The 16,399-nt window shown below is 43.5% G+C and overlaps 2 protein-coding genes across 3 annotated transcripts in view; both read right to left on the bottom strand.

Annotated features, from left to right (window-relative positions):
- Positions 1-6,276, bottom strand: part of LOC311630856 (testis-specific gene 10 protein-like) — a 220,543-nt gene extending 214,267 nt beyond the window's left edge. Inside the window, exons 1-2 of the mRNA XM_084900345.1 lie at positions 6,195-6,276; positions 1,389-1,475 (exon numbers count right to left, since the gene is read on the bottom strand). Of these exons, the coding sequence (XP_084756471.1) occupies positions 1,389-1,475; positions 6,195-6,251 (144 nt within the window). The 5' untranslated portion in view covers positions 6,252-6,276. The remainder of the gene's footprint in view (positions 1-1,388; positions 1,476-6,194) is intronic.
- Positions 1-6,499, bottom strand: part of LOC311630858 (testis-specific gene 10 protein) — an 86,055-nt gene extending 79,556 nt beyond the window's left edge. Inside the window, exons 1-2 of one of the 2 annotated variants that reach the window (XM_084900349.1) lie at positions 6,458-6,499; positions 1,389-1,475 (exon numbers count right to left, since the gene is read on the bottom strand). The gene's annotated coding sequence lies outside the window, so the exon portion shown is untranslated. Of the gene's footprint in view, positions 1-1,346; positions 1,476-6,457 lie in introns of those variants that run through there. The other variant, XM_084900348.1, reaches the window with a different exon arrangement.
- Positions 6,500-16,399: the final 9,900 nt, after the last annotated feature.

The raw sequence follows: 16,399 nt of genomic DNA, 5'->3' as shown, positions 1-16,399 counted from the left end.
CTGCTTTGTTCCTGCTGGGGGTGGGGGGATAGGGGGTTGGTCCAGTTTTTCCTGGAGAAGGTGAGGCTTCTTGTTCCTGCTAGGCAGGATGGATGTTCAGGCTCCTCACTAGGCCTCTGCTAAAACCACAGCAGCAGGAAGAGCAGAGCTGCCCCGTTACTGCTCTCACGTGTCCACCACTGCCCCTGTGGGCTGTGGGCTTGCTCCTGCTGGGTCCCGGTGACGCCCTAACTGCACATTCTCCTGGGACACCATCCAGCAGGAAGGAGAGGAGGCACTCACACCACCCGTGGGGGTGGGGCTGGTGCTTGAGGCTGCCCATGGGCTTCACACACACAATGGGCTTGGGAACTTCCCTTACTGCCTGTGGTTTCCAGCACCAGCCTTCTTCTTTGCCACCACCCTGTGGGGAGGGGGGGGGGGGGGGAGCGGTATGAGGCGCAGCTGGGGCTTCTTGTTACAGCCTGGCAAGGATAACGGGCTGGGCTCTTTACTCAGCCTTTGCGGGCGGGAACGGGGCTATACGTTTTCCACTGTGCTGCTTAGAGCAGACAGTTATGGTCTAAAAGGAGTCTACCTTACTAGGCTGTCCCTCTCCTAGTCCTCTGGCTAGAGACAGACCGCTTTTCTGAGACTGTTCTTTGTCTGCATCCATTGTTGTTTCTGCGCTTTGTCTGCAATATGTGGGGCCAAAAGAAAATCTAGGAACTCACTAACGTGTCATTCTTGGTGTGTTGGGGTCCCTAGTAAGTCTTCCTTCTTCTTCCCGCCTTTCAGTGTTCTATGCTTGTTTTATACATAATGTTCAGGGTTTTTAGCTGTACTTAGTAAGAGGATTATAGAAAAGTAAGTCTACTCCTTCTTCCTACAAGAGGCAATTTCTTTCAATGACCTTAATTAATAGCTACCCCACAGATTAGACACCAGAAGAGAAACAATGCTGAACTTGGAGTTCAGAGAACAGAATTCAAATCCTAACTAACTCAGGAATTCAGAGAAATCCTAGCTCTGTCATTCATTAGTCCAGTATCGTAATTCTTTAACCTCTTGGAACTTAGCTTCCATGTCTGTAAAATAGAAATAACGACATGGTTTTACAAGGTTGGGATGAAGTAAGATTATGTACTTGAAAGCACCAAATAATAAAGCACCTGGCACACCGTTTGCACTCACTGACTCACACTCTGTGCATCAAAATGGCTAAGATAAAAATGAAGTGATTTTAGAACCATAAAATAAAAACCGTAAGCCAGCACTGAATTAATGTTCTCCGTCTTCTTATTTTAAAATAGGCCCCAGCCAAGATTAATTTAGGGAAATAAATACATATGTAAATTAAATGTAACCTGTAATTTCAGTGTAGAGATGAATTTATCTTGAGTTCTCACTTGTTGTTCTAGCTGGAGAGTATTGTGGTATTTTCCAGCTTTGGAAACTGGAGCCCCTATACCAAAATCATGTTCTTTGGTGGTAACCTAGTGGAAAAAACAGAAATAATACCAGGACATTCTTTTTAAAACAGCTTTGTGATTTCTCACAACAGTCAATAATTTTTTTAATTTAACCACATTCTTAGATACATTTCCCATTGGTTTTAACCTTGTCACACCAGCAAAGAGTATTTAGCAAGCTTTACCTTCTTAACACTTTGTTATAAAACTTGTTCTGTGTGCTTTCCAAATATAAAACTACAATATGAACATGCTTTTCAAAAGAGACATACCCCATCCTATCCCCTTGGTAATCACTATACTAAGAAAATATTGGGTCAGCAGCAAATTAAGTAGTCTATCTCTAGGCCTGTTTTTTCCAAAAAAGTTTGCTACACATATCACAAAGGGCTGACTTCTCTCTAATATATAAATAGTTCATATAAATAAGAAAGGAAAAGAAATACCCGAATAGAAAAAGTGGCAAAGAATATGGATATTTCACATACATGGCTTTTAAATAGATTTAAAGATACTCAATCTAGCCATTTAGAGAGATACACATTAAAACAACATTGGATACCATTTTTTAACTCACCTTGGCAAAGATAAAATAATTGGATATATAATGTAGCATTGTTATATGTCCTTGGTGGCAGTGTAAATTGACACAAAATTTATGAAAAACAATTATATAAAATCTAGCAACATAACAATAATTCCATTTCTAGAATTTTTTTCTGGTGTGTACATTTTTTATGTGAAAAATAACCAAATATTTCACTTTAGCATATTATACATACTACTATGCACTGTGCTTGTTTTTACTTGACAATGTATCTTAGAGATTGCGTAATTTAGGAAAATAATCAGTTCTTTTTCTAAATCAAGGCTGCCTGTATGTTATGGAAGAGAGAATTTGCTACAAGCGTCCTAGGTCTCTCCTAGCAATGCAGCTGTTATCCTCTGAAATCTAGTGCCCCAGGTATTACAGGATCAGGATTCCCTAGTCACTGACCTTGAGTCACACCTTGTCCAATCTCTTAGCAGTGTGACAAATTAACCTTCCTCTTTCCCTTTCCTAAGCAAAATACAAGTGTGCTTTTTGGTTTTCATTTCAGCAATTGCTGCCTCATTTGGAACTTAAGTTTTAGCTCCCACATAGCATTTCTAATTATGAATCATTTAGGCCTTTATGGCATTAGCTGAAATCCAAATTACCATTCCTTACACAGTTTCTGTTGAAAAATATGTTATAAATATTTCACTTAGAATAACAAAATCAAATGATTCCTCACTTTAGCCGTATTTTTCAGTTTTTAGTGAATATACGAGTCACTTGAGAATCTTGTTAAAATGCAGATTTTTATCCACAACTAGAGGCCCGGTGCACAAATTCATGCATGCGTGTGGTCCTTTGACATGGCCTGTGGGGATTGGCAATCCACCGCGCCAGTGCTCCTGCCTGCCACTCCTGCTCCTCCTGGTCCCGCATCGCCTGCTGCAGGCTCGTGCCCAGTCAGTCCTGACCACGAGACTCGTGCCTCAGCAGCAGCAGCACTCACCAGCCACGAGCCCTGGATGTGGCACCCATCCCAAGGGGGTGAGGAGGGGTGTGGGACACAATCGGCCCTCTAGGCAGGTGGTGGGATGCCCTTACAGGCCGGGGATCCACCCCCCTGACTTTTGTGCCAGTAGTCGGGATACCAAAGAACCATTGAAGAAATGATTACTATTTGATGGAGAAGACAAAGACAACCTCCTAGAAAATATAGAATTCAAGCTGAACCTTAGAAGTATCTTTAATTAAATAGAGAAAAGGGTGAGGGCAAAGCTTATGAATAAAAGATGACATGATTCTGAATGTATAAAGAATATGTGAAAAGCTGCGTTGGTAGTATAGTGGTGAGAATAGCTGCCTTCCAAGAATATGTGAAGTAATTTGGAATAGTTTGTCCTTAACAGGGGAGCTCTTAGAGGAGATAAATTTGGAGATGTAGGAAGGGATCAAATTATGAAGAACTCAGTATTAGGCAGGTTTAGACTTTACTTGATTTCCCTGAATTAATTTGGGCTGAGGCCCATTTAAAGTGTGTGTGTGTGTGTGTGTGTGTGTATATATAGATATAGATATAGATATAGATATAGATATAGATATAGATATAGATATAGATATATAGATATTAGAGAGGAAGGGAGAGGGAGAAAGAGATAGAAATATCAATAATGACAGAAATATCAATAATGAGAGAGAATCATTGATTAGCTGCTTCCTGCATGACCTCTACTGTGGATAGAGCCTGGAAAGGCTTGTGCTTTTTACAGGAATTGAACCTGGGACCCTTCAGTCAGCAGGCCAATACTCTTTCCATTGAGCCAAACCTGCTAGGGCCTGAGGCCTATTTTAAAATAAGATGAAGAGTAAATATTAATTCACTGCTCATTTCATGGGACTTTTTATGGGTCTAGTCTCTGTACAAGCCAAATAAAGATTGCTGAGAAGCTTTTAAGACATGCAGGGTCTCAGGCCTATTTTCTATATATATAAGAGCCTAAGTGAGTGAATGACTGTCACTATGATGCGCACTTACCACTAGGGGACAGATACTCAACGCAGAAGCTACCCCTGATGGTAAGTGTGCTCCCACAGCAGAGTGCTGCTCAGCTGACTGACCCTTCCCAGCAGCCCACCAGCCCAGCGGCAGCCACTCAGTCCCTCAGTAGTCCTGCAGGTCCAATTTCCAGAGAACTGGCCAGGCACTGATGGATCATTGCCCCCAGCACAATCCCAATAATGCCACAGGCCTCCTGGAAGTTGGCCTGGGAAACTGTGGCCACGTCTCCTCCCTAGACACTCTGCAAAGAAGAAACAATATAAAAACAGCCACAGCACTGTCCTCTGAGACAAGAAAGAGAAAAGGAGGTTCAGGTGAAAGGTTAGATAAGGGGTAGAAATTTTTTCCTCTAAAACAAACAAAAAAAAAGGTCAGGTAAAGATTAAGATAGAGGTTGAAATTTTAAGAAGTTCCTGCCTGGTAGAATTTTAATTTTTCAGTAAAAAAGGAGATAAGGTCATGTGCTAAAAAGTATCATCAATGCTGAGCAAAATATCAGGTATATAATATGTGCTCAATAAATCTCTACTGAATATTTTGATAGAATTAAAAATACTGGAGTATTTTATATGAGATTCAGATTCCGCTAAAGGTCAACTTGGTGTTTTGTTTTTTATAAAACTGTCCCCAAATGCTTATACAGACATTTTGAAGTAGGAACAGCCTCACTAACAGAAAGATATAGAGAAAGCACACAAATATTTATGACAATTTTGAGATATTTATAAACAATTGTGTTTATAATAAGCGTTTTTGGAATTTACTTCAAACAAAATAGTAAAGCCACAATAGTTAACTTTTGTTATGAAAATGAAATAACCTCTCCTAGGCATTCCATTCAAATCCAAAGTTCTCACTTCTCTTCAAATCAAATTATACTGTAAAGAAATAACTTGTGTTTTAAAAGTTCATAAATAAAAGGCCTGAAGGGAGGTACCACTTATCAAGACCTCTTTGAAACATAAGGGGTTAAAATAGCTGTTTTCAAAAGGCTTTTCTGAACTGAAAGAATTTAATAACAAATAAAGTGATTTTATAGCATAACTAAGATATGGAATTGCCTTACTAACTAGCTCACTTCAAAAGATTACTGTGGATAAATGAAAAGGGTATCATGGGGAACATGTATAAGCAACTTCACAATAGTGTTCTTCACATCACCAAAACTGTAAAATCTTGAGTGTCCACTCAAGAGAAGAGTAGATAGCCGAAACTGGTTTGGCTCAGTGGATAGAGCGTTGGCCTGCGGACTGAAGGGTCCCAGGTTTGATTCCAGTCAAGGGCATGTACCTTGGTTGCGGGCACATCCCCAGTGGGGGGTGTGCAGGAGACGGCTGATGGATGATTCTCTCTCATGGAGGTTTCTAACTCTCTATCCCTCTCTCTTCTTCTCTGTAAAAAATCAATAAAATATTTTTTTTTAAAGAGAAGAGTAGATAAATTGTAGATAAATTCTTACATTAGAACACTAAACAAACTATAAGCAACATGCACATTCTAGTTTGGTTTATGACATTTTATATAAATGAAAATTTCCTATTCCTTTGCATTTTGTTTCTTTACTGGAAATTGTTTTAAGATTTATTCTTGTTGTTGCTTATAGTTTGTTAGTATTCTTGAGCGTATTTAGGTATCAGGTTCATGACTGTCTCAGTTTCTCGGTTGCCTCCACTAGTTTTCAGACAAAAGCCAGCTTACCCTGTCTCTCCTGGGCACCGAACTTATATGGGATTTTCACGGGAATGCTACCTCATCTCGGCCCTTGGCCTCCCGGGGTCTATAAAGAGCTTAGAAGTGGAGGCTGGGACCAGGATGAGCCAGGGTGAAGTCCCAGATCTGACTTCCAATTGCTCAGCTCCAGAGCGTCTCCAAACCCAACAGTCCCCCCAACAACCAGGCCAGGGCGGCGGCCAGCGAAGCGGTCACCATAGGAACTGGCTCAGCCTGCGCTCCGGGGACAGGGCAGCGGGAGCCACGGCGGCCCCCGGGCTTCCCGGGCCGCAGCTCCGCCCGCCGCCGCCCCTCGGGCGGTGAACGCCGGCCTCGGGGTCACCCCGCCCGACCCCACACACTGCCTCCTGCAGCTGCCGCCTCAGAGCCTTCCGGCCCGGACACTGCTGGGCCCCGGCCCGGCCATCACCGCTTCTACCTGGAGCTCCGGGTCCCGCCCTGGACTGGTCAGCCCCGCAGCCTCCTCGGAGCTCATCCTGGACTGCCAGGCCCCGCCTCCCGCCGGGACTCCAGTCCCACCCCGTCCCCATCCTCCGCCCCTTTCCCCGCCCTTCCCACCCCCAATGGCCCGGCCCCGCCCCGCCGGGGGTGCAGGTGGTGGAAGAGGAAACCTGGCGGGAAGGAGGCGGAGCGGTTAGCACCGCCCCGCGCCGCCTTCGACTCCGCCCTCACGCTCTGTACCTGAGGGGCGCTTGTCCTCCATCTTCCTGGCGCCTTCGCTCCGCTGTGGTCTCGCGTGCCCCTAGTCCCTGTGCGCACGCGTACCTGGTTTGACCCGCCCTCTCACAGAGACTACGAGCCCTGCGCGCGCACCCACGCACGTGGCGTCGCGTACGTTCACGTGCCAGGCCTAGCAGGTGCCTAGGGAAGGCCTCCTCTAGGTCCATCCGCGCCGCGCAGGCGCACGCCCCCCAGCGCCTAGCGCTTCCACAGGAGCGTCCGGTCTCCTAGTAACCAGGGGCTAGCCCTGGGGGCACCTGCATGTAACGCGCATGCGCAGGCCCATGTGTGCAGTGTTCCCAAAGCTCTGGAACACTTGAGGCTTTTTTGATACCTCATTGTAGTTTTAATTTGCACCTTTCTGATGATTAGTGACATTGAGCACTTTTTCATATGTCTTCTGGCCATCGATACGTCCTGTCCTTTGCCCATTTTTTAATTGGATTGTTTGTCTTGCTATGTTCTATGAGTTCTTTATATATTTTGGAAATTAACCCCTTAGCCAATGTGTCAATAATGAATATTTCTCTCACACGATGGGTTCCTTTTCATTTTGTTGAAGGTTTCCTTTGCTGTGCAGAAGCTTTTTAGTTTGATGTACTCCCATTCATTTATTTTTTTTCTTGCCCTTGGAGATGTATCCATTAAAATACTGTTCCATGAGATGTTTGAGGTTTTACTGCCTATGGTTCATGGCTTCATAGCTTACTTTTAAGTCTCTTATCCATTTTGTGTTTATTCTTGTGTATGGTGTAAGTTTGTGGTCTTTCATTTCTTTGCATGAACCTGTCCAATTTTCCCAATACCATTGATTGAAGAGACTGTCTTTACTTCATTATATGCTCTGGCCTCCTTTGTCAAATAATAATTGACTGTAATGTCTTGGGTTGATTTCTGAGTTCTCTGTTTTGTTCCATTGATCTATATACCTGTTCTTGTGCCTGGGTGTTTTGATAACAGAAACTTTGCAGTATAATCTGATGTTAAATTTTGCAATCCCTTCAACTTTGTTCTTACGATTGCTATGGCTATTCAATGTGTTTTTTGGTTCCATATAAATTTTTGGATTATTTGTTCTAGATCTGCCATTGGTGTTTTAATAGGGATTGAGTTGAATCTAAAGATTAGTTAAGTAGTGTAGACATTTTAGTGATGTTAAGTCTTCTAATCCATGAGTTGAATAAATTTAAGATTTTGGTAAACATATTGTGTAGATTGTTCAAGAAATATGCCCTTCTCATCTCTCTATGTCTCATTATTAATTATTTGAGATTATTAATATTCAGAAAGCATCTTATAAAGTAGCATTTTTTATTTTCATCTTAATGTCATCACAGGAAATTTTAATATGAGAAGTAATTGCCACTGAGTATGAATGCAGTTAAGTGGAAAATAACAATGTTTTACCTCAATCTTCTGTAAAATGTTGACATTTACTTCATTTGTTCTTAAATGTCTTCTTTTTTAGAAAGCAATTTTATTGAGACATAATTCAATATCATAACATTCTCCCACTTAAGTATACATTTCAGTGGTTTGTAGTATATTCACAGAGTTCTGTAACCCAGTTTTGTAGTAACACAATGTAATTTTAGAATCTTTTTTATCAGGGCCATTCATCCCCTACTACATCCTGGCAACCACTAATCTCCTTTATGTCTCTATAGATTTTCCTATTCTGAATATTACATGTATATAGAATCATGCAATATGTAGCTTCTTTCACTTTGCATAATGTTTTCAAGGTTCATCCATGTGATATGTAGCATATATCAGAATTTCTTTATTATTTCTGAACAAGAGGCCTAGTGCACAAATTTGTGCACCAGGGGTGTCCCTTGGCCTGGCCTGTGGGATAGGGCTGAAACTGGCTCTCTGGCATCCCCCAAGGGGTCCCAGATTGCAAGAGGTAGCAGGCCAACCTGAGGGACCCCAACGATGCATGATCAGGGCTGGAAGGGACAGCGGGAGGTTAGCCAGCTGGGAGGGACTGCAAAAGGGCTCCAGAGTGTGTCTGGCCTGTCTTGCTTAGTCCCAATGGGCTAGACCCCAGCAGTAAGCTAACCTAATTGGTTGAAGCGTCTGCCCCCTGGTGGTCAGTGCACATCATATCAAGTGGTTGAGCACCCTCAGCATATCATTAGCATATTACACTTTGATTGGTTGAAAGTGGATGATTGGACACTTTGCAAATTAGGCTTTTATTATATAGGACTAGAGGCCCAGTACACAAGAATTCATGCACTCGGGAGGTCCCTCAGCCTGGCCTGGACTCTCTTGCAGTCCGGGAGCCCCTGGGGAATATCCACCTGCCAGCTTAGGCCTACTCCCCAGGGGACTGGACATAAGCTGGCAGTCAGACATCCCTCTGACAGCCCGGAAGCTCTCAGGGGATGTCCAAGGAAGTGGGAGAGGCTTCTGCCACTGCTGCTGCACTTGCAGCCATAAGCTCTGGCAGACTCCCCTCGGCCCTGCAGCCAAATCTTGATGCAGACATGGGGTTTACTAAACTTTACTGGAGCTGCTCCCCACACCTTCACCACCCCTGCCTCCCGCCCCAGGATCTGCTGCCCACGCAGGGTGCCCGGCAGCCTCATGACAGGCCGGTGGCCGGGGAGAGCTGAGTGGGGAGGGGGCGGCAGGGAGCCACAAAGCGGCCATGGGAGCTCTTCCAATCCTCCTGCACAACACCCTATCCCAGACCCCACACCCCCGAGGACAGGGAGGCTGACCTGACGGGGAGAAGAGCCAGCCTTGGGGTAGCTGCAGCCCGTACCTCTGACTCCCAATCTCTTTCCCTGCCACCCCCACCAGGGGTGCCCACAGCAATATCATGCTGGCGACAAACCGTAAGCCCCCCCACCCCCAGGCACCTGGGGCCCACGGCCCACCACTGCCCGCCCCCTCCACTGGGGCCGGGCATGCATCTCCTCCCTACAGTTCCAGACCCAGGTGGAGGCTGGCCTGAGCAAAACCCCAGGGTCAGGCCCATCCCCCTGCCCCTGACAGCAGCAGTGCCATTTCTACAGTGGAAATGCACTGAACCTCGGGCCACGACTGCATCTGCCCTCCTGGCCCACCTGGCCCTGCCCTGGCCTGCCCCGCCCTGCTCCAGGAGGTTGGAGCCCTGCCCTCAGCACGTACAGCTGCGAAGCGGCCAGTACAATTTAAAGAAGGCGCCAAGCAGGGGAATTTGACAGTTAATCCCCCTTCGGCCTTGCCGCCCCCCTAGCATTCCCCTGCCACCCCCCTGGCCAGCGTCTCCAGGGATGACCACCACTACAGGGCTGCTGGCCAGAGCCCACCCCTCCGAGGCCTGTGGACCCTCTGCAAAGCTTCCACAACTACAGTCCCAGGAAACAACCATGCCCTCCTCCCCTAATCAGCACCTGCTACCTTTGAGGGTACCGGAGAGCTTAAAAATAACAATGCCTTCACGTTTAGACATCACTTATCGATACTTGATGAAACATTTCTAGGTTTATTAGCTCAGACCTTCTCATGACAACCCAGTGAGGTAGGCGAAAAAGAGACTACAATTCCCATGGTATATGCATATGTATTCAGAAATGAAGCTCAGAGAGGAAAAGTGTCAAGCACAAGGGCTCCCAAGATGCATCACACGCCCCACGGGAGAGTGGGGAGGCAATCTGATTTTAACTGGGGGCAATTCAAGAATGAATTAACAGTGAAATTTTTGCATTTCTTATGGTTCTGGGGGCCTTATATACACTGTATCCTATATAATAAAAAGCTAATATGTAAATGAATGGTGGAATGACTGGTCACTATGATGCACACTGACCACCAGGGGACAGACACTCAGTGCAGGAGCTGCCCCCTGGTAGTCAGTGTGCTCCCACAGAGGGAGCGCTGCTCAGCCAGAAGCCAGGCTCATGGCTGGTGAGCACAGCAACAGTGGTGGGAGCCTCTCCCGCCTCCGTGGCAATGCTGAGGATGTGGGCCTTACAGCTTAGTGGGCCTAAGTCAGGGGTCTTCAAACTATGGCCCGTGGGCCACATGCGGCCCGCAGAGGAGTCTGATCCTGCCCGCCAGGTTTTTTGGGCAGTGAGCGCAGCTGAGGTGTTACAGTAGGAATTAGTAGTTCATATAGTCCGGCCCTCCAGCTCTCTGAGGGACCGTGATCTGGCCCCCACTTTAAAAAGTTTGAGGACCCCTGGAAGTCGTCAGTCACACATCCCCCCAAGGCTCCTGAACTGCGAGAGGGCACAGGCCAGGCTGAGGGACTCCCCTCCCAAGCGCACAGATTTCGTGCACTGGACCTCTAGTATCGGATAATATTATAGTCCATTGTATGACTATACCACATTTTCTACCTATTCATCAGTTGTCATTTGGGTTGCTTCCACTTTTTGTCTATTGTGAATAATGCAGCAAGTTTTTGTGTTCAAGTTTTTGTGTGGACACATGTTTTCATTTCTCTTGGGCACAGACCTACAAGTGGAATTGCTGGGTCATATGGTAACTGTTTAACTTGTTGAGGAACTGTTTTCCAAAGTGACTGGACCATTTCTGCATTCCCACCAGCAGTGTATAAGGGTTCCAATTTCTTCACATCTTTGAAGTTTTTAAAGGGATAGAGAAAGAGAAACATCAATGAGAGAGAAACACTGATCAGCTGCCTCCTGCACACCCCCTAAAGGGAATTGAGCCTAAAATCAGAGCATGTGCCTGGCCAGGAATTGAATGAGGACCTCTTGATTCATGGATTGAAGCTCAACCACTGAGCAACACCAGCTGGGCTCAACTTTTTTTAATCAAATAATTTAAAGCTAGAGAGGGATTTTGAAATCATTTAGTTCTAATTCAATTATAGATGATTGAAGTAAAAGTGCAAAGAATTCATAGTTCAAATATCTCCCCTAATAGCTTTATTTCTAGCATGTCTTTATTCTGGACATTAATTTTAAGTATCTTCTTTGGATATTTAATTATGAAAATGGAAATGTTTATATTAATTTTATTGACTGTTTAACAAATTTATTTTTCTTTCATAGTTGAGGTTTTATTGTTTTGAGGATCAATACACAGACATTTCAATTTGTACACAACTCTTAACATAGGTACCAACCTGCTCGGACCCGCTTTAGGGGCAGTGGGAGAACCAGATGAAACCGGATTGGGAGCCCTCCTTCTATCTCCCCTCCCACATCCCTTGGCCGCTTGCTCCCCCTCTTGTTTAGCAAATTTTTATGCTGTAAGCCCTTTTTTAAAAATTGACTTGATGATAAAAATTTTAGATAATCATGCAGAATAAAAACCCTAAAGGCGGTTTTAAGTGTGGTGAGAAATGTGTTAATTATTCTGTGAATTTTGGAGCAATAGATGTGCCTGGTGATTGTTACTACCTTTTCTTGGAATATGTTGTTCTGCTCTCAGCCCCTCCCCTCCCCACCTTCACCCCCTACTAGAGTGCTGTGATAGAGAAGAAGACTAGAGCAGCAGCACCCTTTGCAGAAAGTTACTGCACCTAATACTTGCAATTATAGATATGCAAATGGTTTAGTAGAGTCATATGTACATTTATAATTTATGTAAATAAATGTTTTCTAATACTACTTTATCTATGGTGATATTCAAAATTGTCTGAAGTTAGAAAATTAAAACTCTGATAATCACTACCACTTTTGGGGTTACTGAATTATACTTTTGGAACTGTGTCCATCAATGGCAGGAACAGCTCCGAGGTCCTGTGCTGATATGTTACCAGCAATGACACTATAGCAGGCGCCATGTCACTTACCACGGACGTCTCCCTACACCACCTGGATGGCTTCTAAGTGTTTCTCTCTCTTTTTTTTCCTCACTGTTTAAGAACATTTATTTATACAGCTTTATTTAATTTTTAATTTAAACATATGAGTTAAGTTTCATTAGCTTATTTTTCCAATAAATAAAACGAAAGAGAGGCTAAATAAGTTTCTCAAGGCAACACAGAGAATATCCAAAATTGATTTGGTCCAGTCACAAAAGTAATGTCCATGATTTTTTCATTATAACACATAATCAAAAAATTTGTGAAGAAACATGTGTTTTTCAAACTGTTGTGGAGGAAAATGCAAATGTATACATTTCACAAATATAGAAGATAATATATTTTATCAGAGTAGTATGCATACTTTCTCTACTGGACGCCTCTTCACTGTAGCTATTTCCTTTAATTGTCTTAGAGTTCAGTGTCCTTGTCATTTGAATGCATTGCTATGCTTGCATTTATGTTACTATTCACTTTTTGTCTTTTTTTTTTTGTACCTAATTTTTGGTTCTTGTTTACAACCCCTATAGGACATTAAAAATTGGAAATACAGAATAATGTTATTTAATGCTAGAAAAAGAAGTTAGAGATTAAAAGGAATGCCTTTATTAAATGAATTAATTTTATCTGTAGATTCCTATATTTCTGTCAAATTTAAATTTAGAGTTGGATTTCTAAAATATTTCTCTTGTTAGCTACCTTTTCACTAATGTTGAAACATACTCGTGAGCTGCTTAGTCATCAGAGGATTGATAGTTGAATGAAATGTTTTATTTTCCTTAAAGTATATTAGAATCCAGATGGCTCAACTTCTTGTTTATTTAAAAAAAAACTATTACAGATAGAAAAATACATGTACTTTCTCCATATTTATGCATTTTAAACCTGAATTATTAAGCCACCTATATACACTGAGTGGCCAGATTATTATCATTTATAAGTTTTAATTTTTCTTTTAAATCTGTGTACATTTATTGTCCTGCTTAACTAATGAAAAGTCTAAACAAAGTTTGGGATTTTTGAGTTTGAGGAACTAATGAAGTTACTAAACAAGCAAGATATATCAGAACCTTACCCTAAATATCATGATGTGTAGGTAGGACTTACAAAGTATTTTAAAGTTTATAGTATTTTAGAGGTTTCTCAGAAAAGATAGAGTCCATATGTTTGTTTTGATATACCTTTAGTGGTGGTTTTTTCATTGCTTTCTTAAGGGTTGTGTATATATTTTAAAAATACATACATTTTTTATTGATTTCAGAGAGGATGGGAGGAGGAGAGAGATAGAAATATCAATGGCGAGAGAGAATCATTGATGGGCTGCCTCCTGCTCCTCACCTCCTACTGAGGATCAAGCCCACAACCCAGGCATGTGCCCTTGACCAGAATCAAATGGGACCCGTCAGTCCACAAGGTAACGCTTTATCCACTGAGCCAAACTGGCTAGGGCCGGTTGGGTGTATTTTTAATAGAAGCAAAGCGGAAAGGCTACAAAGATACACATTGTACAACTAGAGGCCCGATGCATGAAATTCATGCACTGGGTGGGTGGGTGGGGGGTTCCTTCAGCCCAGCCTGTGCCCTCTTGCAGTCCAGGACCCTTTGGGGGATGACCATCTGCTGGTTTGGCCCACGTGAGGAGTGGGCCTCAGCCATCAGGCAGCCATACATCCCTCCTGCAGTCCAGGATCCCTCACTCCTTACTGCCCACCTGCTCGCTGCTCCTTAGCGCTGCCACAGAGGCAGGAGAGGCTCCCCCCACCGCCTCTGCATTGCCAGCTGTGAGCCTGGTTCTGGCCCATTGGCACTCCCTCTGTGGGAGCACACTGACCACCAGGGGGCAGCTCCTGCATTGATTGGTCAGTGCACATCATAGCCACCAGTTACCGGATCCAGCCGGCATCACAGGTCCTGGAGGTAGGGCTAGGAGGTTTTAAGAGAAATAAAGACAAAGAGAAAGCGGGACTTCAGGAGGACTGCTAGTCCATGATGAGACTGCAGTAACTTTATTAGTTGCAAGCGTACATTTATGAGGCTTTTCTGGGCATTTCTCCAAGTGCCCCTTTCCCAGGACAAGGCCGCTCATCAGCCCCTCAAGACATTCTTGGAAAAGATACATAGAGCAAGCGTCTGGTTAGATATCATTGAGAACAGCCTAGCTGAGAACATCCAGATAAGTCGTGCATCACGCGCACTAACAATGGGGCTATGGTCTGCCCTGTCCTTGGTTGACCCTGAAGGCTTAGGGGAGAGCAGGTAGGCATCCCTACCCTGCGCTCAATCCCCTGTAGGAGAGCAGGTAGGCGTCCCTACCCTATGCTCCATCCTTGCCCTCGGGCCCCACGGAACACGGCTTCCCACAACCAGTCATTCCAGTTGTTCCACCGGAATGGTTGCTTATGCTTTTATTATTATATAGCTATACTTCAAGCCAAGTCATGGTCTGAAATTTGCAGAAATTGAAGTGCATAGAGAATTTAAGTCCCCAAAATATATCTAACAAACTTTTTAGAGGAAATATATTTGTCTCTATTTGAAAGATTTAAAATTAGGTGTGGAGTAGCAGTTAAGTTTTATTTAGGCTAACATAAACTCAAAATAGGTGTACTTCTAACGGGATGCCCCCAGCTCTTCTAATAACAGGCCTCTTTTCCTCAGAGAGACTCCCAGCTTGGCTATAGTCTGTAGTAATGAGGATCGGGGGCCATGGACTAGTGCCAGCTCTGGTTGTAGCATCACCTGAACACCAAGGAGGTTGCAGTGTACAGGAGGCAACTGATCAATGTTTCTCACACGGATATTTCTCTTTCTCTCTCTATGTCTCTCTTTCTCCCTCCCTCCATTTGTCTTTTCTCTCTCCCTCCATCCCTTCTCTCTTTCTACCCCTCTCCCTCCTCCTTCCTTTTCTAAAAGAGATAAACATATCCTCAGGTGAGGATAAAAAAATGTAAACATTCTCACTTGACCAAGAGGGCTTTTGGTGGTGGTGGTGGTGGTGGTGGTGCTGGGATTTAGTAGTGCTCTCAGTGACTTTCAAAAATTGTGCATAAAAATGTTCTTCAATTGCTTTTAAATATCAGGTTATTCATTACTTTGTAGGTTTAGGTTGAATATTGATAAAAACAAGTCTTTGACTAGGTAGCATGAGTTCTATTTATTGTCTACTCCCCCCCCCCCCAACCGCCCGCACCCCGTAGAGAGATCAAAGGAGAGGGGTGAACCAGCGATGACTCAGTTCAGGAGAGATATTTAGGTAGACTTCAGAAGTCCCTTCACACCTGAGAAAGGACGGTTACCAAGATGAAAGTACAGGCACCATCCTGCAGATCCTTCAGAAACTGTCTGGCATGGTGAGGAGGGCTTTGTTGAAAGATTAGTTGCTAGATGGCTCTTTATTAAAGACGTCTTTCAGTCCTGGTTGCTTCAGATTCATATGTGCACACAGCTTCAGGTACACTTCTCTGGTGACTCCAATAGGAAAGTATTATGGATGAGGTTGGACTGGATGCCCCCTGAGATTTCCCCCTAAAAGCTTGTCCCCAGCTGTAATGGAGGTTCCATGGATCCAGGTGACAACAAGGGACATTAACTCAGTTGTTCTTCCTTCCATCAGTAAAATATAGCATTTAAAAATGCATTCTAATCTGCTAGAAATGATCTCTCACCCATGTAACGCACCAATTGTTTTATCCAGAGAGCATCTGGAATGGTCAGATCAACACACAGATATTTAAAACCTAAACATCTGGGAGAACACTTTAAAATAAACCCAGTTTTCATTGTGAACCTGGATAACAATATATTAATCAATTGTTTAATTGGAATGCACCTTTAATAACAAGTGAGGACAGTATATAGTATTTTGCAGTGAATTGGGGATAAAATCATCCTCTATTTTTATTGTGGTTTACTTTAAAACACACACAGAATTTGACTTCTTGTTTACCACAAATGTTCAAAATAGAGTTCAAATTGATTTTCACTGTAGGGATAAATTAGATATTGAATTTTACTTTATTTTCAACATTCTAAGAAATGTTTCTGGGGGTATCTTAAAGGAGTAGTAAAAAATATATAAGATTTTTATGCAGCATTGTTTTTAATAGCAAAAGTATCCAATCTCACTG

Source organism: Pipistrellus hanaki (genome assembly GCF_964339955.1).
Source record: "Pipistrellus hanaki genome assembly, chromosome: 12".
Taxonomy (NCBI): Eukaryota; Metazoa; Chordata; class Mammalia; order Chiroptera; family Vespertilionidae; genus Pipistrellus; species Pipistrellus hanaki.
This window is presented reverse-complemented; position numbering and strand designations above follow the sequence as displayed.